Source organism: Larimichthys crocea, chromosome VIII (assembly GCF_000972845.2).
Source record: "Larimichthys crocea isolate SSNF chromosome VIII, L_crocea_2.0, whole genome shotgun sequence".
Lineage (NCBI taxonomy): Eukaryota > Metazoa > Chordata > Actinopteri > Sciaenidae > Larimichthys > Larimichthys crocea.
In genome coordinates this window covers 30,856,552-30,883,522 of record NC_040018.1, presented here as the reverse complement: position 1 = coordinate 30,883,522, position 26,971 = coordinate 30,856,552, and the positions used below count along the sequence as shown (strand labels likewise).

Sequence of the window (26,971 nt, the reverse complement as noted above, 5' to 3'; positions counted from 1 at the left end):
CCTAACCGTGTGCCCTCATGATCTGTTTGAGTGACTGACGGCTTCTTTAATCCACAGGGAGACGCAGAGGAGGAGGACGAGAACCTCCCCATTCAAGAAGTGTCCTTCGACCCGGAGAAGGCTCAGTGCTGCGTGGTGGAAAATGGTCAGGGCCTGACGCACGGCAGCGGGGGTAAAGGCTACGGCCTGGCCTCCACCGGCATCTCCTCCGGATGCTACCAGTGGAAGGTAGAGCGTCGCGTCGAGTTTATTACCGTCACTTGTTACCGGTGCTGTACGGTTTGGTAACATTCCCTCGTTCCCTTGTAGTTTTACATCGTGAAGGAGAACCGAGGCAACGAGGGGACGTGCGTCGGCGTTTCACGATGGCCCGTGCACGACTTCAACCACCGCACCACGTCGGACATGTGGCTGTACCGGGCGTACAGCGGAAACCTGTATCACAACGGAGAGCAGACGCTGACGCTCAGCAGCTTCACTCAGGGAGACTTCATCACCTGCGTCCTCGACATGGAGGCCAGAACCATCTCGTTTGGCAAGAACGGAGAGGTGAGAGTTAAAATCCATCAAATAAACAGCCGTGTGTCACCTCTGTTTCCATCCATAAGTGCTCCTAACTTGTGACCTCCACAGGAGCCAAAGTTAGCCTTTGAGGACGTCGACGCCACAGAACTTTATCCATGTGTGATGTTCTACAGCAGTAACCCCGGAGAGAAGGTAAGAGCACACGAGCGTCCACCTGTCTGAGAAGTGGACGTCTTATTTAGATCTGCATAATCTCTATGAACAAGTTTCAGCCGGTCGCTGATTGGTTCCTGCGATCAGCAGCAACATGATGAGTTATCAATCTGCCTCTTTGTCTACAGTGACTCAGCACTTATTCAGACATGAGATCTTTAAGCTTTTTTCCAGTACGATCGATCTCTTGACTGATTTAATAACAACATAAACTTTCCTGCATTAGAACTCGAGACTGTGCTCGGCGTCCACGATCAATCCTTCAGGCAGCGCTGGCCCTCGGCTTTTAAACTGTGGATCCTGCAGGAAACAAACAATTTGAGAAGAAGAGTTCTTATCTGAACTATTTAGGTTGGATTAGTGTGTGTTTTATCTTCAGTGTTCATATATAAATTGTGTTACTGTACGTTGTTTTTCCAGGTTAAGATCTGCGACATGCAGATGAGGGGAACACCTCGAGACCTCCTCCCCGGTGACCCGGTCTGCAGCCCCATGGCCACTGTCCTGGCCGAAGCCACCACACAGCTGATCCGCATCTTACACCGCACCGACCACTGGACCCATCGAATCAACAAGACCATGATCGAGCGGCTCCACAAGATCAAACCGTGCTTCAGAGAGTCGGCCAGCACATCGGGCGGCGGCGGCGGCGGCGGTCAGAGGCTGAAAAAGAGTCGCTCGGTGCAGAGCCGCGAGGAGCACGACGCCCAGAGAGAGAGCCAGGAAACCCCCACGAGGACGGAGGAGGAGAGGGGACGCCACGGACGGCAGCACGGCCTGGGGGAGCTGTCGGAGCACCACCTGAGGACGCTCTGCACCGAAGTGTGGCCTGTCCTGGCGATCATCGGCGGGGCGGACGCGGGGCTACGCGTCGGTGGGCGATGCGTGCACAAGCAGACCGGCAGGCACGCCACCCTGCTGGGCGTGGTGAAGGAGGGCAGCACCTCGGCGAAGGTGCAGTGGGACGAGGCGGAGATCACCATCAGGTACCGAGCGAAGAGTTTCTCTGTGGCACCTTTAAGTCACTTTTCTTTGACATTCTTCTATGTGGCTGAATTTTTGTTGTTAACCAAACTGTCAACAAGATGCCAACCATGTAAAGATGTTGCTGCTGTTAGTTAAACGAAAATGTGCTGAGTCACCGGAGATCTGAATATATCTGAGGCGGCACGCGGCGTGAAAAGTCACTTCACTTCTTGTTTATTGTGAAACTTTAAAGGAACAACATGTAACTTTTCTCTAACACTGATATCGAGTGGTTAAAAACTGTTACTGCAGTCGAAATTCGAAACTCTGTCCCAGAAAGCAGCCTCCGTCTGAGGCGGTAAGAGCCGAGCACGTCCTGCTGAACATGATTTAGATACTAACCCACAGCCAGGTTGTAGGTCGAGTTTTCCGAAACTTTTCGAGGCAAATAATTGATGAATTTATACGTGGAGAAGTCGCCACGACCTGCCCAGACCTCCGCACCGACACTACGGTGACCTCTGTTCCAGAAAAACTGCCTCCAACAACAGAATCTTACAAACGATGGTGATGATGGTGGAGAAGCAGAGCGCTGATCGTGTGCGGTATCAGACCGACTGAACACAAACAGAGCGTCCGGTCTGTTAAAGAACATTCTGACTTTATCTGCTGACACAGCACGGTCACTTGATTTAATCCAGTAAACATGTGACGTGTTGTTCCTTTAAAGGGCGTTCAGCTCAGGTGTACGGTCATCAGCAGTCCGACCACATGGCTGATAAATGTCTGTTCATGTTCCTCTGACACTTCTACGTCCTCCATCCTCCCTTCCTTTGATTTATCATGCTTCATCTTTATTAATCCATCCCCCGTGCATGCTCCAATAAATCATCGAGCGGCATGTTTTTTGTGTCCATCCATCCATCCGTCTTTTTATTTGTCTCGCATGCCGTGCTCTTTCTCTCCTGCCCTGTCCCTCACTTTGTGTTTCCTTCCCTTGTCTCCTTTCACTCTCCACTCCCTTCTATTAAAGCTTCCCAACTTTCTGGTCGCCTAGTGACACTCCGCTATACAACCTGGAGCCCTGTGAGCCGCTGCCCTTCGACGTGGCGCGTTTCCGCGGCCTCACCGCCTCGCTGCTGCTGGACCTCACCTACCTGACCAGCATCCACGAAGACAACGCCGCCAAGCTGAGCGCGCGACGCCACGACAAGAAGCACCGCAACGCGGCGTCGACCGGGCACGAGCCGACCGGCAATGAAGACAAGGCCGACAACGAGGGGCACAACCGCAACGAGCAGAGGGAAAACCTCGGAGCGGCTCCGAGCTCCACCTCCGACCTGCGTGTGTCCCACAGCCTGGACGAGGTGAAAGCACACGTGGCGCCAAACTCGAAGTCGGAGAGCGAGATCTCCTCCGTGGTTAGTGGTGGCGGCGGGAACGAAACCCTTTTCACTTCAGCTCCACACACTCCGGCCGAGGGGAACAGGAAGAAAGGCCACGAGCACGGCCAGCGAAATCACGAGCCTTCTCCTCCGTCTGTCGCCACCCAGTCGGAGATCCACGCCGTGCAGCTGTCGTACCTTTACCTGGGAGCCATGAAGACGCTCAGCGCCCTGCTGAGCTGCAGCAAGTACGCTGAGCTGCTGCTCATACCAAAGGTACTGCAACCTCCTGCATTCACTAACAGACAACCAGTGACTCTCTAAGGAGTTTAATATTTAACTGACTCTAACTCTAACTCGACTCATCTGCACAAAAAGGTGGCTGATGTGAGATCCAGGTGAAATATCCTCAGGTGAACCTCTTCTTCTGTCCTCTCTCTCTTCTAACCTCAAGGTGTTACCGGAGGCGGCACCTAGCGGGCACAACGCCGATCTGAACGCGAGCACCAGCGGGAGCACGGCTGCCACCTCGCCGGTGTGCCAGGAAGAGGTGGAGATGAGGGCGGCGCTGCAGTTCCTCATGCGGCACATGGTGAAGCGGGCGGTGATGCGCTCGCCCATCAAGCGGGCCCTGGGCCTGGCGGACCTGGAGAGGGCGCAGGCCATGATCTACAAGCTGGTCGTCAGCGGGCTGCTGGAGGAGCCGAGCGGAGGAAAGGCCAAGCCCGGTGAGGACACGTAGAGATTTGATGCAACGCTCTCCTCGGGTTCTGGAGCGTTAACGAGTGTTCAGGGAGTTCTTGACCATCGTTTTTTCAGCTTCTTTATCTCTTCGTCTTCTTTAGGAGTGAGAAGTGAACCAGAAGGCGAGGGAGAAGGCACCGAGGGTGAACAGTTGGCACAAACTCCCATCACCACCAGCCCCTCCGCCTCCAGCACCACCTCCTTCATGAGCTCCTCCCTGGAGGACACCACCACTGCCACCACACCGGTCACAGACACAGAGACCGTCCCGGCCTCGGAGTCTCCGGGCGTCATGCCTCTCAGCCTCCTCAGGTCAGAGCAGACGGCTGCACACATCAGTCAGTCAGCGAGCGTCATCGATGAGCCTCGATCTTCATGTTTGATTGTTTCTCTGTGACAGGCAAATGTTCTCCAGCTACCCGACTACCAATCTGGGTCCAACCCGGCGAGCGCAGACTCCTCCGGTGTCGTCTCTGCCGACTTCTCCCTCGGATGAGGTCGGCCGTCGGCAGAGTCTCACCTCTCCCGACTCCCAACCCAACAGACCACAAAACAGGACGGGCACCTGTGAGTACGCCACTCCTGACTCATGGTTTGATGTCAAAAATCAAAAATGAGATTTGCAGATGTTTTATGAGGAAGGAGAAGCGTTTGTAAATTAATGTAAAACATACAAATACAAAACGATTAAGAACATCCAAACAAGGTTTAGCTGTTCTCTCTAGATATACATTTACCAAAACTGTCCCACTGTTCGTTTGTCACATATTATTCACTGTTTAATCTCCCAAACATTTTCTCACATGCAACAGTTTCCAGCATCTGAGTTCTCCACATTTTCAGTGTGGGAGCTCGAGGCTCCTTCCAACACCTCAAAATTGTCTGTGCACAAGTCATTAGGCCAGTTTTTAAGATTTCAAAAATAAGTGTGGTACCACTGTTTTGTCTCCAAGTAGACACAGTCTACGGCGATCTGGGAAGTTCACAATTCAGCCGTTTGCCTATATAATTTGAAACATTTTCCCACAGGGGGAAGATCTTCGAACATTCCCACAATCCATGCACAAATGTTCCACTGTTTTCCCCACACTTCGAGCAAAGATCATTGTTAAGCAAACCCATTCTATTTAGTCCTGGAGTAAAATAATATTTTATACTGAATAAATTTGCCTCTGGCTTCTCTTACATATTTTCCAGTGTTGGAAAGAATCCCCTCCCATGTTTTTTAAAAATCCTTCTCCCATATGCGCTTGAGATTACTACAACCATTACTGTTTGTCCAGGGACACATTTCATACCATTATGATGCATTTTAGGTAGCTGTGGGAACAACCTCTTTTATTCAGTGTCTAATTTGCAAATATTTCCAAAAGTGGCCTCCGCCCTCTAAGTGAAAATTTTCCATGAATCTGGTCTATGAAAGAAAATTTCCATTTTCCTCAGCTTTAGTTATTATCTGGCTCAGGCTCAGTGCTTCGATAGCCGGCCTTCACTGCATGACTCAGCTCCTCTGCTCGTCTTCCCTGATGCTAAATCTGTTTGTTAACGTCTTTAAAGGAGGCGAGGCGCCTCCACATTACACCGTGGGAAACTCTGAATCACACTGTGTTTGAGTGTAACTTCATCTTTCCATGTGGGACAACTGGAGGCAAATGAATAAATAATAATGTAACTAATTGTTCTGGTTGTTTGTTGCAGCTCTGTCGGACCCCAGCAGCAGACTGTCGACGTCTCCACCTCCGCCCGCCATCGCTGTGCCGCTGCTGGAGATGGGCTTCTCCCTGCGACAGATCACCAAAGCTCTGGAGGCCACCGGTCAGTCACAAGTCCATATTTTGATGTCTTCAGTCTCAGTTCGTCGTCTTTAAATGTTTTATTTGACCGTCTCGTGTTACTTCAGGTGCTCGAGGAGAAGCAGACGCTCAGAACATCACGGTTTTGGCCATGTGGATGATCGAACATCCGGGCACTGAGGACGAGCACGACGAGCCTCACACCAGAGGAGGCGGCGGTGGCGGCGGCAGCAGTGGCGTAGGCGACGGGTCTGACTCGTCCTGTCCGGGTGCGACGGCCTCTGCTGGAGGGAAATCTCTGGACAGGAGCTCGTACCTGTGCTCACCTGGAGACATCGCGAACGCAGACACTGCAGAGATGGAGGAGGGCTTCAGCGAGAGGTACGGTCAACAGTAGACACTGGTCCATTTGGATTCGCTTTAGACACACAGACCTGAGTACAGTGAGTGCTTTGTAACTGGACCTGATCCAGCGAGCCTCACAGGTCAAAGTGATGAAGTCAGCATGGTGCACTTCGGTTTCCTCGTCTAGAAGTCACTGGGTTTGTGGTTAGACGTTAACGACAGGTGAAGAGATCTTTATGTTTTGTGTTATGACGTAAAAATACTCGAGAATTTTTGAGCTTTTGATTGGTGGTTGTTGGGGCGTTAAACACAGCGAACAAAGGAGATCAGTGAAGGTGACCAGTGATCACATCTATGATGTTACCTGAACAGAACACGTACACATCCCTTTGGATTTTTGTCGAGAGAACCAGGGCGACGTTAACTTCCCCCAAAAATGCATCATCCCAGCAGAACTCTAATCTAAAATATAGAATTATATACATAAGCAGAACATTAACACATTAATATGTTCGCATTGTTTTGTAATTTCTCCAGCCAGCTGCTCATAATCAAAACAAACGCAGCCACGAGTTATCGTTAAAAACAGTTTTAAAAACTGGATGTTCTCGCTTGAATCTCACGAGACACTCGGATGTTTGTAAGGTTTGTTCATGAATGTTTCTTTCTCCAGCTCTTTGACATTGTTGAAAAAGTAAACACTAATATTCCGTGTTACATAAAGTGTTTGTATATAAAGTGTGTGTTTGTGTGTTGTGCAGCCCTGAGGGTCTGGATCAGGACAGTGCAGCAGCCTCCAGCGGGGCTCCGCTCAGAGGTCGCTCTGCGGTCGGCAGGAAACATCGCTTCGACCTGGCTGCGCGCACGCTGTTAGCTCGAGCTGGTGAGAATATTTCTGCTCACGCGTGGTCTGAAGCAGATTCATCTTCCTCACGTCGCTTTAAACTTCATCTCTCCTTCTCAGCTGGACTCTACCGCTCGGTGCAGGCCCACCACAGCCAGTCACGACGGGAGGTCTCGTCCCTCCAACAGCAACAAGACCCCGGCGCACTTTATGACTTCAACCTGGACGAAGAGCTGGAGATGGACCTCGACGAGGAGACCATGGAGGCCATGTTCGGCCAGGACCTCGCCAGTGACACCGACATTCTGGGAATGTGGATCCCGGAGGTACTGGACTGGCCAACATGGGTGTGTGTGACTTTACGCTACGGCTAGAGGGCTGCCATCACCATCCTGCTCTTTAACTCCTCTGCATCACTCTGAACATGCACGCTGCAACGCTTCATCAGCCAGACAAGCTCATTTGTTCAAGCACGTTTAAAGCAACATCGTGGACAAACGCCAGTTTATAGCACAGCTGTACTCGAGTATTTATCCTGATTACATTACTTATGATCAAAAACTAGAGAGTCGACAACTTTGCAAACAGCCAATCATCATCCAGGTCCCCAGCAGCAGCTGATATCACTGCCTAGTCCAGCAGCAGTCAGCCCAGCTCGGCGTCTGTCTTTCAGCCTTTTATTTCACCAAGCTCTCACCAACCACTAAAAGTCAGTCCCACATTTACTCTTGTCCGGCGGCTTCTTGCTCGCTCACTCTCTCCTTTTCTCTTCTTAGCTTCCTCCGTCAGCGTCCTCTTCACTCTCTTCTCCTCTGCCATTATGTCCATAGAGGCTGCTGAGCCCAGTTACACTTGCCCACCTTATCCAGCTCCTGTTCTGGCACAACACTGGCTCCACTCCCCGTCAGCATTCCCTGTAAACCTCTTCTTCTTCCTGGTGGTCCAAAATACCTGGTGTACAAACACTAACACTCCCCCGGTGCTCTGAGCTCACAGCTAACAGACTGAGCTAACATGAGCTAACAGCAGCTAACAGACTGAGCTAACATGAGCTAACAGCAGCTACAGCTGTCAGCAGTTTACTTCACTGTCCATCATAAACTCTGTAAATCACAGAGAGTTGAGGCGGAGCAGCCGGAGGACATCAGAGGGAAAACCAGAAAACATTTCCTCCATAAAATATGATCCAGTTTCACCAGAATCAGTGAAATAGTTGCTGCTGTGTGACTTAGTGCCGTAAAGCGTTACGTACTTCTCCAGACCCGGAGCCCAAAGTTACATAGTGTGAGAACAGACGTACGAATGACAGAGACACCGTTCAGCTGATCACAGGTCAGAGTGGGTCAGCAGGTCACAGACGTTACACGATGTTGCTTTAAGGTTCGATCTCTGTTGACCTCACTGATGTAACTAATTAATCGTCTGTTGCTCATTAACGAAGCTGCCGTTGTTTCACATTTCTAACTCATCTCATTGCATGGATGCCTAACCTTTCCTTTGAACAGCTGTATCTCGTGTGTGTGTGTTACGTAAATACACATTTGTGTGTGTGTGTGTGTGTGTGTGTGTGTGCGCTCTCCTCGCAGCATGTGTGTGAGACAGACGATCGGGACGAAGTGGTCGTGTGCGAGCTGTGCGAGGCCAACGTGGCCAACTTCAACCAGCACATGAAGAAGAGTCACCCGGGCTGCGGACGTAGCGCCAACCGGCAGGGCTACCGGAGTAACGGCTCCTACGTGGACGGCTGGTTCGGAGGAGAGTGCGGGAGCGGAAACCCGTACTACCTGCTGTGTGGAGGCTGCAGGGAGAAGTACCTGGCCATCAAAAGCAAGGCCAAGGTCCCCATTGTGGAGAGGTACGCACACCTGAGAGAGGTCGAGTCAGCGTGGCTGTGAGGAACACTTTGGGTTACTTCTTAAAGGTCCAGTGTGTCAGATCTACAGAGGGAGCTGATCCTCTGTGGTGGAGTTTTCCATGTTACTATAGTTAATACTGTCTCTACACGAGGCCTTCATTGTTTCTCTTACACACTTTGAATCAAATCAAATCAGATCAGATTTTATTTGTATAGCCCAAAGTCACCAAGTACATTTTCCTGAGGGCTTTACAATCTGTACAGGGAGTGACACCCTCTGTCCTTAGACCCTCGGTTAGAGTGACACAAAAAAGGTGGAATCCTATTTAACAGATCCAGAGAGAGAGTTTTCAGTAAAGGGAGATGTGACTGCATCTTCAACCAATACCGTGCCTGACTAGGCATAACCCTGAAAGAAAGCGATTCAGAATAAATCCTACATGCTGGGCCTTTAATGTAGTCTGATAAAATCCAGTATGATGTTTAAAAATGTAGCAGAGAGAGTTTTATTGAGCCCTGAAGGAAAATTCTTGTGCTGCAGCCAGTTACAACCACAAAAACAGCCACACGACACAAAGACAAAAGGTAGATAAAATTATAGTGTATAATCACAGTATAGAGTTAAAGTTTAAGGGAAGGAAGAACATATAATTAAGCCTTTGTTCCTGTAATCCTTCCTGACTCAGCCTAACTTTAGGTGTAGAGTTCAGTACACTAGTTTAGAGGAAGGTATTAATTTAAAAAAGATATTAATGTATGTGCTGGAGAGTTGTCTCAGGAAACAGAGATACCTGCAGCTCTGGTGTCACGTTGGAGGCGTTTATTTCTGTATACATTTCTTATTTAAATGAAGTTAAACTCTCGCGTTCCTCTGGTGTGTTCAGGTACAAAGGACAAGCTCCAGACCTCCTGGGGAAGCAGGACAGCGTCTATGAAGGTAAAGTTTATTTCAAACGGCGTGATGAGATGCGTTTAATGTCTGTCTGTTATTTCACATCGTTTGTGTCCGTCTGTCCGTCCGCAGAGGACTGGGACATGCTGGACGTCGACGAGGACGAGAAGCTGACAGGGGAAGAGGAGTTTGAGCTGTTGGCCGGCCCGTTGGGTCTCAGCGAGCGCAGGATCGTCCCCGAAGCCGTCCAGTTCCCCGACAGCGACCCGCTCGGAGCCTCCATCGCCATGGTGACCGCCACCAACAGCATGGAGGAGACGCTGCTGCAGATCGGTGAGGAGGACGGCGTATTTAACGGTGTTCAGTCCAAAGTGAGGCAGCTGCTTCGACGCTAAACTGAGTGTGTCTGTGTTCAGGCTGTCAGACCTCGGTGGATAAGAGCTCATCGGGCAGGGTGACCCTCGGCGAGCAGGCGGCCGCCCTCCAGAACCCCCACGACCGAGTGATGGCGCTGAGGAGGGTGACGGCTGCAGCTCAGGTGCTGCTGGCCAGGACGATGGTGATGAGAGCGCTGTCCCTGCTGTCCGTCAGGTAGTCTTCAGCTGAATGTCTTTAATGGATGGAAGCTTTCTGACCGTTACGTAATGCCTGACTTCTCCCTCCATCAGCGGCTCCAGCTGCAGCCTCGCAGCAGGTCTGGAGTCTCTCGGTCTGACTGACATCAGGACTCTGGTCAGACTAATGTGCCTGGCGGCAGCGGGTCGAGCCGGTCTTTCCACCAGTCCCGTGTCAGGCTCCGGCCACGCCGAAAGGCCCCGCGGAGCCGCCAAGGCGAGCAAACCCATCTCCTGTCTGGCTTACCTCAGCACAGCCGTGGGCTGCTTGGCCTCCAACAGCCCGAACGCCGCCAAGCTGCTGGTGCAGCTCTGCACACAGGTATGCAGTGTTAGCCCGGGTCACCTGTCGGTGACCTGTAAAACTCATAATAATGTGATGTTTCGTGTCCCGTACAGAACCTGATCTCTGCAGCCACCGGCATGAATCTGACCACCGTGGACGACCCCATCCAGAGGAAGTTCCTGCCCAGCTTCCTGCGCGGCGTCGCAGAGGAGAACAAACTCGTCACGTCTCCGAACTTTGTGGTCACTCAGGCTCTGGTGGCTCTGCTGGCCGACAAAGGAGCCAGACTCAGGCCGGCTTATGACAAGGCCGACATGGAGAAAAGAGGTTTGTAGACTATCGACGAGCCGGAGATACAGAAATAATCTGCTGGTCTGTTTGTTTGTCTTGGTGGTTGTTCAGAGCTGTACATCCTCTCATAATCATCAGCATATATTTGTGTATAAGTGTAATAATTCATCAGTAATGTCCGTCTTCTCGTTCTTGTGCCAGCTTGTTTTTTTTTTCTCGGGTCACTCGGGTCACCTTTTGAGTTTTCATGTTTGTCTTCTTCATCCGTGGTGCTTCCCTCACTCACCGGGCGACCTTGTCACCTTGTTTTCCGTGTCGAGCAGGTCTAATTGCGCATTTATATGCCCATCCTTCCCATAATCCCCTCGCTGTAGGACCTCTGGAGCTGGCCAACGCTCTGGCGGCCTGCTGTCTGTCCTCCAGGCTCTCCTCGCAGCATCGCCAGTGGGCCGCCCAGCAGCTGGTTCGCACGCTGGCCGCCCACGACCGCGACAACAACCAGAGCCGGCCGCAGACCTTCGCCGACATGGCGGGGGATCTGCGGAAGTGCTCCTTCATCAAGCTGGAGGCGCACCAGAGCAGAGTGAGTCAGCACGGCGTCAGGAGGCGTGTGTTCACCGACCGGTTTAGATCTGTGTGTTAACGTGTGTGTGTGTGTGTGTGACTCAGGTCATCACGTGTGGCTGGTCCAGTAAGAAGGGACTGCTGGCTACGAGCGGCAACGACGGGACGGTCAGGATGTGGAACGTAACCAAGAGCCAGTACACCCTGCAGCAGACCTGCATCTTCAACAAGGAGTAAGGCTCAAACTACAGACAGGACAGACATTATTTTAGTTTGTTTGTTAAAGCTGCACTCTCAGATATCAGACCTGGATCAGGTGACTGATCAACAGTTAGCGAGCAGTTCACTGGTTTTCACGCGATGGTGCGACGAGCATCACGGGTGCTGTGTAATCGCCCTCTAGTGGCAATAAACTAAATTAATTAAAAACATATAATTTATATAAAGCTTCTAATGAAATAAACTGATTTCTGTTGAATGGAGTTGGATTTAAGCTTTGGTCTCATCTGTGCGTCTCCTCCGTCCTCAGCGACGGCTCTTCGGAGGAGGGCATGTCTGGTCTGGGCTCTCCCAGCGACCCTTGCTTGTCTCCTCTGGCGTGGAGCGTCACTGGGAAATATTTGGCCTCCGCCATGGAGAAGATGGTCAACATCTGGCAAGTTAACGGTAAAAACATTTATCTTTCTCCTCGCTCAGTGCGGTGTGTGTTCGATATAATGTGTTCTGAGCCCGCTGGTGTGTGCATTAAGATTTTATAGCTTCCATTAAACATTAATCTGCCCGCGGACCGAATGTGGTCCGATCACTTCCTGCCTCCAGCAGCACGCTCCATCTGTCCTCCACCCTCGCCCGTCACATTAGCTCTCATGAGTGTGCTTCCTCTCGAGTGTGACCGTGTCGTTATTGCACAAATTAAACACACAGTGTGTAAATATAATCTGAAACATAAACTGTGACCTCCTCTCAGGTGGTAAAGGCCTCCTGGACGTGCAGCCTCACTGGGTGTCGGCGCTGGCTTGGCCCAAAGAGGAGTCCGAGTCCTTGTGGTGCGGGGAGCCCAAAGACATGCTGCTGGTGGGACGGATGGACGGATCTCTGGGACTCATCGAGGTGCTCGACACCTCCAGCATGCACCGCACCGAGCTGGAACACTGCTACAGGAAAGATGGTATGAAGACGGACCAACAGTGAATTAATATGCAGCGTTTTAGCGTCTTTTAGCTCGTTGTTTTGGTTTTTGCAGCATGAAAAACTCTCGTCAAAGCGTCACAGAGGCCTTCTTGATTTAAAGGGTCATTTCTATGAAGAAAACTAAATGAAATATTGATTTTTTTTAAAGTTTAATTGTTATTTAAAGGTGCAGTGTGTCAGATTTAGGGGGCGTGGCTAGTGTTTAATCACCTGAAAATAATAATCATCATGTTTTTGTTTGGTTTAGAAAAAGACTTGTCATGTTGAAACACTGTTTCTAGCCCAGAACAGACAAACCAAATTAAACACTGACAAACTTAAAGCTGCAGTGTGTAGAATGTTGTGGCACCTAGTGGTGAAGTTGCAGATTACAACCAACTTAATACTCCTCACCTCACTCTCTTGTTTCAACCATGAAGGAGAAACTACAGTGGCTGTAAAACTTTGTACGTAAAGCCGGTGTTTGGTTCGTCCCGTATAGGCAGCTGTAGAAACTCTCTAGGTTTAAAAGTCTCAAACAATTTAAAACACTAGTGAAAACATAACTATGAATATTATATTTCTTGTCAATAGATACCCTTAAATGTAAATGTTAGACTATACAGACTTCACAGTCTTTAGTCTCTGATCAACGGCCAAAGAACGAGAAGAAAACACTGAATCTGACAAAAATTAAGATGATGAAGTCTAAATGATTGTTAAATAATTTAAAAAGGTTTAATACTGACGGAGAACTGTATGAAAAGTTCCTAAAAATATGAAGTAAACTTCATCTGCTCAGAATTCATCCAGATCGCTCGGTTGACGTCAAACACTTGCAGTTGTTGTTTGTTCATTGTTCAGTTCATCAGCTCAATGAAACATGTCAGAGTTCCTGAAGGAGTAACGTTGCAGCCTCAGTGTCGGTAGTTCACAGTTCTTTGCTGATGACCTGTCTGTTGTTTCATCGTGTCTCAGTGGCGGTGCTGCACATAGCCTGGTACAGTGAAGACAAGCCTTTCGCCGTGGGCTACGCAGATGGCAAGCTGCTGATCGGATCCAAAGAGCCTTTAGAGAAAGGAGCCATCGTCGTCATCGACGCACACAAGGTGAATTATTTCTACAGATCCGAAGAGTCCGATGTTAGATCCTGAATCTCTGAGCTGAAACTCTACCGCTCGTCCCTCTTACAGGAGTCGATCACCAGTATGAAGTGGAGTCCAACCGGTCAGATCCTGCTGACCTGTGCCAAAGAGGAGACGGTGAAGCTGTGGGCCAGTCCGGACTCTCACTCCGACTCCGGCTGGCGCTGCCTGCAGAGTCTCAGGCACCCTTCGCTGGTTAACGGTGTCGCCTGGTGCAGCTTGTTTGGACGTGGCCCGAAGCCCCTCAGCATGTTAGCCATGTAGGTGTACGAGGACAACAGCAGCCAGCCCAGCTCGGCGTCCGTCTTTCAGCTCGGCGTCCGTCTTTCAGCTCGGCGTCTGTCTTTCAGCTCGGCGTCTGTCTTTCAGCTCGGCGTCTGTCTTTCAGTCTTTTATTTACACGATGTCACGTTGTTGTTTTTCAGTTGCTGTCAGAACGGCCTCGTCTCCGTCTGGACCGTTCCTCAGGACATCTCTAACTTCCCAGAATCCTCGTTCTCTGACTCGGAGGGATGGTGGGAGAACGAGGCGAAACCTAAATTCACGGTACTGACGTAAATAAATCACCTGACTGTTGACGTGTGATGTAAGCGGGGTTAAATGCTGACCACGTGTCGCTGTGTTGCAGTCTTCCCGGTGGTCCAGAGATGGAGCCGTGTGTGTTTTCCAGCTGAAGGGTCACATCACTCCGGTGAGGACGCTGGCCTTCAGCCCCGACGGTCTGGCTCTGGCTTCTGGAGGAGTGGGAGGTCTCATGAACATCTGGTCCCTGCGGGTAAGAAACACAGTCCAGGTGCACACAGGTGAGGTGAGGTGTACTCAAACTGGTTTACAGTGACGCTGAATACCTTTCCACAGGACGGGTCAGTGCTGCAGACGGTCGTAGCCGGTTCAGGTGCGATCCAGAACATCGTCTGGATCCCAGATGTGGGCGTCGCCGTCTGCTCCAACAGGTCGAAGGTAAGACGGCGTCACCTGCTCCTCCGTGTTTTCTCGCCGCATCATGAATGAGTGTTTTACGTTCTGTCTGGTTCTGCTTCACGTGCTGCAGGACGTGCTCGTCGTGAACTGCTCCAAAGAGTTCAGGGCGTCCAACCACGTGCTGGCCACGTGCCGCACGGCTCTGAAGAAGCAGGGCGTCGTCGGCCTCAACATGGCGCCCTGCATGAGGGCCTTCCTGGAGAGGCTGCCCGTCATGCTGCAGGAGCAGTACGCCTACGAGAAGGTACGACGACGCTTAACGATGCATCACTCAAACTGTTTTTCACCAGTTTTCAGTCTCAGGATTTTTGTGGGCGGTCTCGGTGACACGCGGAGGCTTGATTTGACACCTCATTTCATAAACTTGTCGATATTTTTAATCATTCAAATTTGGCTGGATGGTTAATAACAGTTTCTTCTTTAGTCTCACAAACTCAGAACACAAATTTATTTATTTATTTATTTATTTATTTGTTCTGACTTTAACGGACAAACCGACGTCGACGAGGAGGAAAAAAATCTTCAGTTCAGTTTCATGACATACTGAAAAAAGGGAAACCGTTTGGTGAATACCACTTTCTATGTCTCGTGTCTGCTAATATCTAAGGTTGCAAAATTCCTGGGAATTAACGGGAATTTATGGGAATAAACCAGGAGTTTACAAAGTTGAAGGTCGGCCTTTAACAGTGAACTTAAATATAGTTTAGGGAAAATATATTTTAGCATCGTCTTGACTAAAACAACCAGATTTCCTGCAGGTCCACTTGAATATCTGCTCTTCCTCAGTCACATGCACACTGCAGGGCTTTTGAGGCCACGCCCCCTACCTGCACAGGTGATTTCTGTACCTGGACCACACTTTAGATTGTTGGTGATTGTTCACCCGTTAACAGAGGAACGTTAAACTTCTCTGAGGATTCCTCAGACGTTGATGTTTCTCTTTTTCTGACCCTGCAGCCTCACGTGGTGTGCGGCGAGCAGCTCGTCCACAGCCCGTACATGCAGTGCCTGGCCTCCCTGGCCGTGGGACTTCACCTGGACCAGCTCCTGTGCCGCCCCCCCGTGCCTCCTCCCCTCCGACACTGCCCGCCGGAGTCCGGCACCGCCGTCTGGTGCGCCAGCGAGTGGGCGTGGTTGGACTGCTTCTCTACGACAGTGAAGGCAGCGGAGGCGCTCGCTCGAGGCGCCACCTTCCCCGAGTCGTTCTCCGTTCCCGACCTGGAGCCCGTGCCCAAAGACGAAATGGCTCTGCTGATGGTGAGGGAGGACGCCGCTGCTTCAACCTGCATGACGTAGTTAACACGACTCTTACTTAATAACCGTCTGTCTGCTTGTTTCTCCAGGACAACAGTAAATGGGGCTCCGGTATGGATGAGCAGATCATGTCCTGGGCCACCTCCAGACCAGAGGTAATCCAGACCGACCCGGTTCAGCTGTAATAGATGGTTTCTCTGTTAGCTCGGTGCTGACTGTCTGTGTGTTTCAGGACTGGCACCTTGGGGGGAAGTGTGACGTCTTTCTGTGGGGCGCCGGGCGACACGGGCAGCTGGCCGAGGCTGGAAGAAACATCCTGGTACCGACCACGGCGCCGTCCTTCTCTCAGGCTCAGCAGGTACACAGATTACAGTTACATCCACCACCTGCCCGCCTCTGTCCCTGCCCCTCTTCACCTCCTCTGTCTTCTCCGTCAGGTGGTCTGTGGTCAGAACTGCACCTTTGTCATCCAGCCGAACGGGACCGTGTTGGCCTGCGGCGAGGGAAGCTACGGCCGGCTGGGTCAGGGCAACTCGGACGATCTTCATGTTCTGACAGTCATCTCAGCTCTGCAAGGTGCCGCTCTAATATCTGACGCTGAAAGTGTTTGTGTGTTTGAAAGTCAAAGTCCTCTGATGGCAGCGACTCCGAACCGTCTCGAGTCTCTTTTTGAATCTGACAGGTTTAAGTTCCTACATTTACGATCTCGGGAAACATTTCTGTAGGCGAGGGACAAAACTTTGGCTCGGTTCTGGTTTCTGTTTACCGATCATACTCGAGCTGCTGTTAGTTGAAGGCAAGGCGGCTGAAATGAATCGGCCGTCACAACAATTTAGCTTTTTATTAAACGTGTCTGTGTTCATATAAAGATATCTGAAGAAGAAATGAAGTCTGAAGTCCGTTATTAGAAGATGAAGTTCTGTTCCTGATATCTGTGATCCGGAAACCCTGAAACTCTGACTGCTGATAAAATGAGATGAAGAGCAGAAGATGTGACACGTCGAGGCTGCAGACTTTACACCGGAAGTCCTGATGAAGAACCGTGAAGTTGCTCGAAGCTTAAAATATATTACAACCAGGGAGTTTCCTATTTGTGCTGAAAGAAAAAGGTTCATGGAGAGATTTGTCTCGTGTCTCGTCCCAGCCGTGCACGAGAATCAAACCCTGCAGACGTGCTGTTACTTGTCGAATCTTCCGTCCCCGTCATGTTTAACCTTCGCTCTTTTCGTCCTTCAGGTTTTGTTGTCACTCAGCTGGTGACGTCGTGCGGCAGCGACGGTCACTCCATGGCTCTGACGGAGAGCGGCGAGGTCTTCAGCTGGGGCGACGGCGACTACGGGAAGCTGGGCCACGGGAACAGCGACCGCCAGCGCCGACCGAGACAGATCGAAGCTCTGCAGGGAGAGGAGGTGGTGCAGGTCAGTGTTTACTCCTCAGGAGCGCAGTGACCGTCTGTAACTCTTTGAGGGTCTCATCTTGCTCTCTCTCTCTCTTCGCTGCAGATGTCTTGTGGGTTCAAACACTCAGCGGTGGTGACGGCTGACGGAAAGCTCTTCACGTTTGGTAACGGAGATTACGGCAGACTCGGTTTGGGAAACACCTCCAACAAGAAGCTGCCGGAGAAAGTCACGGCTCTGGAGGGCTACCAAGTCGGACAGGTGGGACAGAAAAATACAAGAACCGCGACCTGATTGGATGAAACGCGTCTGTGGATGATTAACATGTCGACATGTGTGTGTCCTCTGTCAGGTGGCGTGTGGTTTGAATCACACTCTGGTCATCTCGGCTGATGGGATGATGGTTTGGGCGTTCGGCGACGGCGACTACGGAAAACTGGGACTCGGCAACTCCACAGCGAAGTCCTCTCCTCAGGTCGACGCCGCCACGTGTTTGACTCTGAAACATGAAACTAAAATCCTGTTTGCGACTGTAACGAATATTTATTTTTAATGTTTTAGAAAGTGGACGTGCTGTGTGGAATCAACATCAAGAAAGTCGCCTGTGGGACGCAGTTTTCTGTTGCTCTGACCAAAGACGGCAAAGTTTACACGTTCGGTCAAGGTACGCTGTGGCGCCGCGTTTAACACGGCGATGATCCGAGCTGCAGCTGTTCATCACGTCACGTCATTTAATCAGTCTCAATGTGATTATTTGCTGATTTTTCTTGTCTTATGTCTCCATAAACTGAATATTTCGGACTGTCGGTCAGATAAAACTTCATATTTGACGACTTTGTTTTACATATTTTATTATTTTCTGATGTTTTATAGATAAAATGATGAACTGAGAACATAATCAGCAGAATAATTGTTGAGTTCGAGCTCAAATAACGATAAAAACTTACAGATCCTGTAATTATATAAAACAGCTTCAGTATTTTCACATTAAACTTCCCGCTGAGCTCATTTCTCTCGTTTTTGGTCGACGTCATCACTCACACATCTCTCTTCCTGTCACAGACCGTCTAATTGGCCTCCCCGAAGGCCGAGCCAGGAACCACAACCGGCCCCAGCAGGTCCCGGCTCTGTCGGGGATCCACATCCAGGACGTCGCCGTAGGAGCCGAACACACTCTGGTGCTTTCCTCCACGGGAGACGTTTACACCTGGGGCAGCAACTCGGAGGGGCAGGTAACACAGCCGACACACACACACTGAGCGCTCAGTGAAATGATTAATTAATGATCCATCGACGTGACTCTGAGCTGTAACTCTGTCGTAGCTCGGTCTCGGTCACACCAACCACGTCAGAGAGCCCACGGTGGTGACGGCGCTGCAGGGGAAACACATCCACCAGATCTCTGCCGGACGCTGCCACAGCGCTGCATGGACGGCGCCGTCTGTGCCACCTCGAGCGCCAGGTTAGACACACACACACACACACACACACACGTCCTAACATGCAACATGATGCCAGACAGACACTTTATCCCGGAGGTCAGATTTCCTGCCGTGCTGCCGTGACGTGTTGTAAATACCAAACTGGGGCGCGATGACACGGCGGCATTGTTTGGAGGAATTTCATGTGTCGGGTTAAAAGTCACGTGGCAGTTAAACCGGCACATGTAGAGAAAGAGCTGAAGCTAAACTGAGCTCATCAGTGAAACACAAACATGTTGTGTTTATAGTTTGTCTCCTCACCTCGCCTCCTCGTCTCCTCAGGCTCGTCAGTTCCCCTCCAGCTCGGTCTTCCTGTGGCGGTCCCTCCTCAGTACAACGGGCTGAAAGAAATCAGCATCGAGGCGGTGAGGGCTCGCCTACGACTCCTCTACCACTTCTCCGACCTCATGTACTCCTCGTGGAGGCTGCTCAACCTCAGCCCCAACAACCAGGTAAAGGCGAAGAACCGGGACGCGTTCAGCAGTGAAAGAATCTGCACGAAACGATACAACACTAAACGTGCTTCTTCCTCTGCAGAGCTGCACGTCGCACTACAACGCCGGTACCTGGGGGATCGTTCAGGGCCAGCTGAGGCCGCTGCTGGCTCCCAGAGTGTACACGCTGCCCATGGTGCGCTCCATCGGAAAGACGATGGTGCAGGGCAAAAACTACGGCCCGCAGATCACTGTGAAACGGATCTCCACACGGTCAGCACGCCGCAGGACTTTGTCTGATTCCCACAGCACAGAAGTTTGCCAGTGAATGAAACATATCACATGTCTGTCTCTTCTTTCCGTTTCCGTCTGTAGGGGGCGGAAGTGTAAACCGATCTTTGTGCAGATCGCCCGGCAGGTCGTGAAGCTGAACGCCTCGGACCTCCGGCTGCCCTCGAGGGCGTGGAAGGTCAAACTGGTTGGAGAGGGGGCGGACGATGCAGGCGGGGTGTTCGATGACACCATCACAGAGATGTGTCAGGTACAGATCTGTCCAGGACACAGTCTGATTCTTGTTAAGTCAGGAGGTCGCTGATGTCTTATCTGTTCACAGGAGTTGGAGACAGGCGTGGTGGATCTGCTCATCCCTTCGCCCAACGCCACGGCAGAGGTCGGCTACAACAGAGACAGGTGAGGAAAACCAGGAAGGAGCTCGTAGATCGACTTTAGAGGTCAGAAGATGTTCTCCCATCTGTTTGTGCACCACAGCTGCCGGAGCTGGTCAAGGCCATCAAGAACCTCTGTGGAAGGAAGTCAGACACAGACACGACAGAGAATCTGGTGGATTTTCAAAATAAAACACCCCGTGCATACTTCCGATTTAACTGTGACGCATATTTACATATTTAGACTCACATAAACCAGAAAAAGTTATCAAAGTCTGAAACGCTCCTGATGGAGACGAGTCAGGTGGAGCTTCAGATGTTTCTTCTTTTACTTGGAGTTACATGAAGAACTCGTCAGTAAGAATATTTGTTAAAGATGATCAGTGATGATTTGTTGGTCGATCGCTTTATTTCAGTCCTGATAAAATAAAAAACAGACTCGTTAAAGCCTCGTCACGTCTCCTCGTTAACTAAAGCAGCTCCAGATGTTTCTTCATCTCCAGCTGTGAAAAAAAAAGGTTCAAACTACTCGAATATCAACGCTGACTCAGATTACTCTGCTGTCTTCACTTTTAATGCTCGATGACGACGTTTATTCAACGTTACCTGAGCCTTTTAAACACGGTAACCATCCGACAACAGTCAAACAACATTTACTGTTGTTCAGTCATCCTCTCATTTTAATGTTTCCTCCTCCTTCGACCCGTCCAGGTTCCTCCTCAACCCGTCGGCGTGCCTCGACGAGCACATGCTCCAGTTTAAGTTCCTGGGCATCCTGATGGGCGTGGCCATCCGCACCAAGAAGCCTCTGGACCTCCACCTGGCTCCTCTGGTGTGGAAACAGCTGTGCTGCATCCCTCTGCTGCTGGAGGACCTGGAGGAGGTCGACCTGCTTTATGTGCAGACGCTCAAAAGCATTCTTCACATTGAAGACAGCGGCATCACCGAGGATAATTTCCATGAGGTGAGATGTTTTTATATCAGATCTTCAGAGGTCTGGAGCAGGATGCATGTTGATCAGAAGTTTGTGTTGAGCGACATCGACAGTGAGGTCAGGTGCTGCTCCGTTCAGTTCGGTCTGGACTTGAACCGTCAATAAAACCAGAGAAAACACGAGCAAAGAAACGTTTCTACAAGTTGTTAAATGTTGTTTAATCACAGTATCACACGACAGGGTGTGATCACGCTGACGTCACTGTCTCATAATTAAATCATCCTTTTACCAAACTCTGAAATTCATGAAGGAGAGAAGAATTCATCTCCATCAGATCAGAAACTTGAACAATCCTCCGTCACGTCTCAGCCGTCGCTCCACCCTCCGTCCTCCGTCACTCTGTATTTAAGATGAATCTCCGGCTGCGCTGCCCGAACACTCAGGGTGGCCGTTACTCGTTGTGACAGCGAGGGCGGCTTGTTTACGTCGCCTGCGCCCTGTGAACGCCCGACTCAAACATAACAAGCAGTCAGCTCGCAGCCTGTTTTCATTCCCAGAACCAAAACAAACTTCAGATGACGTCACGTACCGCCGCCTCGCCGAACACGATGATTTACGGGAGGCTGACACAGTCGAACGTCGCTCTGAATCTGCGTTCACATTCCTCACTCTGCGCTGTGAAAGCCCGGCTGCTGAAGCTCTCAGAGCTCTTCCTCCTCCTCGATCATCGCTGACGAGAACCACAGACAGGCTGATGGAGCCCCTCGTCTGTCCAAACAACCTCACATAACCTCCACCGTAAGCCCCCCGGACTACTGCAGGAATGCCAGGATGATGTTGATGTAGCGTATCCTGCCAGGCGGAGGCTTGGCTTCACTCCCAGCCTCGCAGAGAGGCGGAGGGTGGAGCCACAACACTGCCGTGACTGACTCCATCAGCCGGGCGGAGAGAAATAAATCTGCCAGATGAGCTGTCGAACGTCTGACTGTGACTTTTATCACCCATCGTAAAAATTTATAGACGAACGTTTCAGAGCCAATAATCAAACAGCTGAGCTGCTGCACGGCAAGAGATTCACTTTGTTCAGAAATCTGCTCGCTCATTCATCTGTGTCACAAAAGATGAAGACACGAACCAAACACGCCGTTCTTCAGCCAATAAGGTTTCACCGTCATATCAGACCTGTCTCACGTTAGATAAACGGTTTGTGATTGGCCCTAACTGCAACTAACATAAGTTCATTGTCGATTAATCGATTTTTATTTGATGCATGAAATGCTGATTAGGCCGAAGGTGACGACCTTAAAATGATCCTCCACCGTCAGTCCAGTAGATTCACTCGTCCTCTCGTTGTTTCCAGATGATTCCTCTGGATTCGTTCGTCGGGCAGAGTGCAGACGGGAAGATGGTTCCCATCATCCCCGGAGGAAACAGCATCCCTCTGACCTTCTCCAACAGGAAGGAGTACGTGGAGCGAGCCATCGAGTACCGGCTGCACGAAATCGATCGACAGGTAAAAAAAAAAATCTGATCAGAGTTTGACGGACGAGATCGAACCGACACTGAGAACACGTGACTGACGGGAACCCTGTCTGTCTCTTCCCGTATCTTCCTCTTTTCCCGTATCTTTCTGTCTTTTTGTCTCTTTCCATATCTTCCTCTTTTCCCGTATCTTTCTGTTTTTTCCCGTATCTTTCTGTCTCTTCCCGTGTCTTTCTGTCTTTTCCCGTCTCTTCCCGTCTCTCAGGTGGCGGCGGTGCGTGAAGGCATGTCGTGGATCGTGCCGGTGCCGCTGCTCTCGCTGCTGACGGCGAAGCAGCTGGAGCAGATGGTGTGCGGCATGCCGGAGATCTGCTGCGACGTGCTGAAGAAGGTGGTCCGGTACCGCGAGGTGGACGAGCAGCACTCGCTGGTCCAGTGGTTCTGGCAGACTCTGGAGGAGTTCTCCAACGAGGAGCGAGTCCTCTTCATGCGCTTCGTCTCCGGACGCTCGAGGCTGCCCGCCAACACGGCCGACATCTCGCAGAGGTTTCAGATCATGAAGGTGGACCGGGTGAGTGGATCAGAGATATCAAGACGATCTTAGTTTTTCAAAATAAAACAAATTTACTGAAGAACCAGAGCTGTCTGACATTGCTTCAACGTTTAACCACGTCCATCCAGTTCGACGTCAACCTCCAACGTCTCCGCGGAGACGTTGGAGGTTGACGTCGAACTGGATGGATGTGGAAGACTCATTGAAACGAGTCGATGTGTCTCACGGTAACCGTCCGTCTCCTCCTCAGCCGTACGACAGCCTCCCGACCTCGCAGACCTGCTTCTTCCAGCTCCGCCTGCCTCCGTACTCCAGCCAGGCCGTCATGGCCGAGCGGCTCCGCTACGCCATCAACAACTGCCGCTCCATCGACATGGACAACTACATGCTCTCCCGTAACGTCGACAACGCCGAGGGCTCCGACACGGACTACTGACACCCGAACGCCTCACACACAGATGCTTCGTCATCGCCGCACCGGTCGTCGGGAACTCCGCCAATTTTTAAAGTCATTTTAAAACAGCACAGATCTTCATTTCTCCTCGTGGTTTATTTTTAGTTTTTAACGACACAGATCCACAGAGAAGTGTTTTTTTTGTTTCATTACTCCACATCCCATTTTCAGGGTTTCTGCATGGAGGTCCGTTTGTTTGTTTGCAGGTGATGATGATGTGTATAGAATATTGGAGCGAGCGCTGTGGAGAAGGAATATTGTACATTGTGTAAAATGCTTCATTAGGAAAATGTTTTGCATAATATCCATATTTATTGTTTTCATGCCGATGCCGAGTTTCCCAAAGCAGACAAAAAAAACAAAACAATAAATGCTGCATAATTCATTCGTGAGTTTGTTTGAATGTGTGGACACAAAGAGACAAATGTTCAGAAATCATCAAACGTCACGTTTATTTCAGAAGTACAAAATATCACAAAGGCCGTCTTCAAGGGGAGTAAATAAACCGTGAAAAACTATGTACATGAACGCAACGCGGCGAGTTCACGGAGAGAGTTAGTGATCGCTGCTGCCGCGACAACGTGAACAAAATCTGGAAACACCTTCAAGGTAAGTCTGCGAATCCTGCAGCACGTAACCGCTGTGAAACAATCAGGACATAACTTTTAAAACGACTTCATCGAGGCCGGCGCTCGCTCGCTCTCGTTCACTGTCTCTGTCGCTCAACACAAACCAAATTAAACTTCGTGTTTCGGTCTTGCAGCGTATTTTTCAGTCAGACTCAGATTTAGAAGCTGCTTCATGAAACAAACGAGTATCAGAGTTTAGTTTGCTGTGTCTCAACTTTTAGAGAAACTCAACCCAAAGGTGAGCAGAGGCTCAGACTCGGTCGAACCTCCACAGACAGCCTGAAATGTCTCTGATACTCGGCCTGTGTTTGTTTGTTTGTTTCTTGAAGCAGCTTCTAAATCTGAGTCTGGCTGAAATTTACGCTGCAAAATCGAAACACAAAGAAGTTTAATTTGGTTTGTGTTGAGCGACAGAGACAGTGAATGAGAGCGAGCGAGCAAGCGCCGACCTCGATGAAGTCGTTAATCAGAGAAAACGTTATTGTCCGATTGTTTCACTGCCTCACAATCCTGCAGCGATTCATCACAACGCCTGATCCTGTCCGAGTTCGACCAAGAAAACCAACGGATAGAAACTGACGTGCCTTTAAATCGAGGACAAGCTGACCGGCGGTTTTGTTGCTCGTGTTAAAAGTCAGAGAATTATTTGATGGTTTGGTGTCACGTCTGACCACGGAGGAACACATCGTGATTTCATCATTTTAAACGGCTTAAGGTCTCAAGTTTATGTCTCCGGTTCAGGGTCGTACATCTTAGAATTTCCTGCCAGTTCGGGCTGATGAAAGAACAAGAAGACGACGACGAGGCAACAGGTGAGAGTCGACAAGTTCTCTGTAATCTGTCGCGTTTTAACGGTACTTTTGAGTTTGGAATAAAAAGTTTGAGCTCTGGTTGTCGTCGTTATTCCTCCTGCTCACACAGGCGGTGATGTGTTTGTCGCTGTGTATGTTTCCTCGTGTTGAGATACTTTATAATACTTTCTCAGCCTGGAAACAGTCGGACAACGTTAGAGGAACGTGGAACCTACGTACAGAGAGCGAGGTGGATAAAACAGAGTCACGGTAAGTTTCTGGGAAACATCGAGTGTCGTAACTTGAACGGCAGCATTCGTCGTTCACGAGGCCGTGAAGCGATCAGTAACTCTCTGCACGTCCAGGCGAGTCAACGAACGTCTGTCAAACTGGCAGAAAAAGTTTCTGATTTTTTCTCTTTCGACAACGTTAAAATGTTCAGGTTCAGGTTCAGGTCCAGAACTCTTTATCCTGAAACTCTCACATGCAACGTCATCAAACTGACATGTTTAAATATCGGGGAGAAGCTTGATCGTTTCTTTTTTTTGCCCTGAAGTTTGGGAGATGAAGCTGCGTCGTGTTTTCAGCACGAGGTAGAGGAAGACGGTAACAGTCCAGAGAGTTCACGTATGAAAGTCGATGTGCGTTTGTTCACATTTAGATCCAAGAATTCGCTCCGTGTTTTCAGATCATTCCTCGTTTGTTCCTCAGAAACGACCAACATCATCTCAGCTCGACGTCGAGGTCCAACATCTCCTCGCAGAGACGTTAAAGTGTCTGAGACCTGAAGTCTGTTCGAGCTGTAGAGTTTTTGAAAAGTCGTAGAAGACTTTGAAACATGCTTTTTTTTTAAGGCCTTGAGTGTCTTCAGGACGCCGCGTGGAGGCTGAGCGATGACGTCTGGACTAAGACATCCAGCCTCCGTCAGTCCTCGGGGCGATGATGCTCTCCTTGGCCTGCAGGAGTCTCTCCAGACACGGCGAGCTGATCTTGAAGGCCAGCCGCCCCCGGCCGAGACGTCGCAGCGGCGTCGTCGTCTTGTGCGAGTCGGTGCTGGAGGAGACGGCGTTGTCCTGGGTCACTTCCTGGCTGCAGCGTGTGGGCAGAGGGGAGGTGGAGGAGGAGGTGGAGGAGGAGGCGCGCTGAACGAGCATCGACTCGGGAGTTTTCAGAGAGCAGATGGGCGACGTGTGAAGCCATTTGAGGTGGGTGGTGGAGTACAGCGACCCGAGAGAGGCCGGGTCCACGTCCGAGGAGCAGAGCGACGCCAGAGAGGATGGAGGAGGAGGAGGAGGAAGGGAGGCGCCGCCATGATGATGATGATGCTGCAGAGAAAACAAGAGAAATTAATAAATGAGACAAACAGAAATCAGTCTTCACTGCTGTTGTAGTTTTGGACCCAATGAGCGTCTGATCTGATTCAAGACCTGGTGCTGATCCGAGGACGGTGACGCATTACCCATCAGACACATTACAGAAGTATTACTACATGCAGATAGTATTAGTATTAGTATTAGTATTAGTATTATTTACCTTTTGCCTCTTTGGCTGAACGCCGTCGTCCGTCAGGTTTGGTTTGATGTGAGGAAACCAGCTCTGAAGCATTTCTTCTATTTTCAATATGATGTTGAGGAAGCGTCCACTGCAAGAGACAACGACAAAGAAACTTTATGAAAACACCGAAACTTCATGGAAAAAACATTTTAAAAAAATGTATTTTAAATATAAAAACAATTTAGGTTCCAATTTACAGAAAAAAATTTACAAACCGCTAAAACTTTATTAAACACAATTTTTTGAAATTTATTGATTATTATTTTTAACCAGGCCGCTCAAATTTTTACAGAAAAAAAAATCACAAAAAGGCTTAAAACTGTTTTTTCCTCTCAAAAATTTTACAAAAAAAAAAATTCATAAAGAAATTTCGCTGAAACTTTATGAAACCAATTTAAAAGGTTTTTTTCAAGGTTTCCAAATTTTACAGAAAAAATTCATGAAACTGCCAAAACTTTATGAAACGCAGAACATTCATAAAAACAGCGAAAATTTCAGCAAACACAAAATTCATAATGTTTTTTTCTTTTTTAGGTTCCAATTTTTTACGAAAAAATTCACAAAAACGCTGAAATTTTATGAAAACCTATTTTTTAAAAAATTATATTGTTTTTAAAGGGCTCCAAATTTCCGAAAAGGCTAAAACTGTTTTTGTGTTATTATTCCACAGGAAAAATTCAGGTAAAATACTTGACACTTATGAAAATGCAAAACTTATGAAAAGCAGAAA

At 49.7% G+C, this 26,971-nt stretch overlaps 2 protein-coding genes across 6 annotated transcripts in view; one reads left to right on the top strand and one right to left on the bottom strand.

The window, feature by feature from the left end:
• Positions 1–23,652, top strand: part of herc1 (HECT and RLD domain containing E3 ubiquitin protein ligase family member 1) — a 49,500-nt gene extending 25,848 nt beyond the window's left edge. For 2 of the 5 annotated variants that reach the window (XM_027281474.1, XM_027281472.1), the window contains exons 34-79: positions 58–228; positions 310–549; positions 634–717; positions 1,159–1,724; positions 2,738–3,365; positions 3,544–3,817; positions 3,935–4,145; positions 4,234–4,400; positions 5,532–5,648; positions 5,734–6,007; positions 6,733–6,854; positions 6,936–7,162; positions 8,402–8,670; positions 9,555–9,607; positions 9,695–9,895; positions 9,979–10,153; positions 10,231–10,498; positions 10,576–10,789; positions 11,077–11,336; positions 11,423–11,550; positions 11,847–11,983; positions 12,285–12,485; positions 13,466–13,596; positions 13,681–13,892; positions 14,058–14,178; positions 14,261–14,407; positions 14,491–14,592; positions 14,684–14,857; positions 15,571–15,870; positions 15,957–16,022; positions 16,100–16,225; positions 16,305–16,443; positions 17,104–17,285; positions 17,370–17,525; positions 17,617–17,739; positions 17,826–17,928; positions 18,327–18,496; positions 18,588–18,726; positions 19,028–19,197; positions 19,283–19,452; positions 19,555–19,720; positions 19,793–19,869; positions 20,556–20,808; positions 22,139–22,291; positions 22,526–22,831; positions 23,064–23,652. In XM_027281474.1, coding sequence (XP_027137275.1) covers positions 58–228; positions 310–549; positions 634–717; positions 1,159–1,724; positions 2,738–3,365; positions 3,544–3,817; positions 3,935–4,145; positions 4,234–4,400; positions 5,532–5,648; positions 5,734–6,007; positions 6,733–6,854; positions 6,936–7,162; positions 8,402–8,670; positions 9,555–9,607; positions 9,695–9,895; positions 9,979–10,153; positions 10,231–10,498; positions 10,576–10,789; positions 11,077–11,336; positions 11,423–11,550; positions 11,847–11,983; positions 12,285–12,485; positions 13,466–13,596; positions 13,681–13,892; positions 14,058–14,178; positions 14,261–14,407; positions 14,491–14,592; positions 14,684–14,857; positions 15,571–15,870; positions 15,957–16,022; positions 16,100–16,225; positions 16,305–16,443; positions 17,104–17,285; positions 17,370–17,525; positions 17,617–17,739; positions 17,826–17,928; positions 18,327–18,496; positions 18,588–18,726; positions 19,028–19,197; positions 19,283–19,452; positions 19,555–19,720; positions 19,793–19,869; positions 20,556–20,808; positions 22,139–22,291; positions 22,526–22,831; positions 23,064–23,249 — 8,859 coding nt within the window. In that variant the 3' untranslated portion in view covers positions 23,250–23,652. The remainder of the gene's footprint in view (positions 1–57; positions 229–309; positions 550–633; positions 718–1,158; positions 1,725–2,737; positions 3,366–3,543; positions 3,818–3,934; positions 4,146–4,233; positions 4,401–5,531; positions 5,649–5,733; positions 6,008–6,732; positions 6,855–6,935; positions 7,163–8,401; positions 8,671–9,554; positions 9,608–9,694; positions 9,896–9,978; positions 10,154–10,230; positions 10,499–10,575; positions 10,790–11,076; positions 11,337–11,422; positions 11,551–11,846; positions 11,984–12,284; positions 12,486–13,465; positions 13,597–13,680; positions 13,893–14,057; positions 14,179–14,260; positions 14,408–14,490; positions 14,593–14,683; positions 14,858–15,570; positions 15,871–15,956; positions 16,023–16,099; positions 16,226–16,304; positions 16,444–17,103; positions 17,286–17,369; positions 17,526–17,616; positions 17,740–17,825; positions 17,929–18,326; positions 18,497–18,587; positions 18,727–19,027; positions 19,198–19,282; positions 19,453–19,554; positions 19,721–19,792; positions 19,870–20,555; positions 20,809–22,138; positions 22,292–22,525; positions 22,832–23,063) is intronic. The other 3 variants (XM_027281475.1, XM_027281473.1, XM_027281476.1) reach the window with 3 other exon arrangements.
• Positions 23,653–24,292: 640 nt separating this feature from the next.
• Positions 24,293–26,971, bottom strand: part of LOC113746326 (circadian-associated transcriptional repressor-like) — a 12,743-nt gene continuing 10,064 nt past the window's right edge. The window contains exons 5-6 of the mRNA XM_027281493.1: positions 26,221–26,329; positions 24,293–26,012 (exon numbers count right to left, since the gene is read on the bottom strand). Of these exons, the coding sequence (XP_027137294.1) occupies positions 25,593–26,012; positions 26,221–26,329 (529 nt within the window). The 3' untranslated portion in view covers positions 24,293–25,592. The remainder of the gene's footprint in view (positions 26,013–26,220; positions 26,330–26,971) is intronic.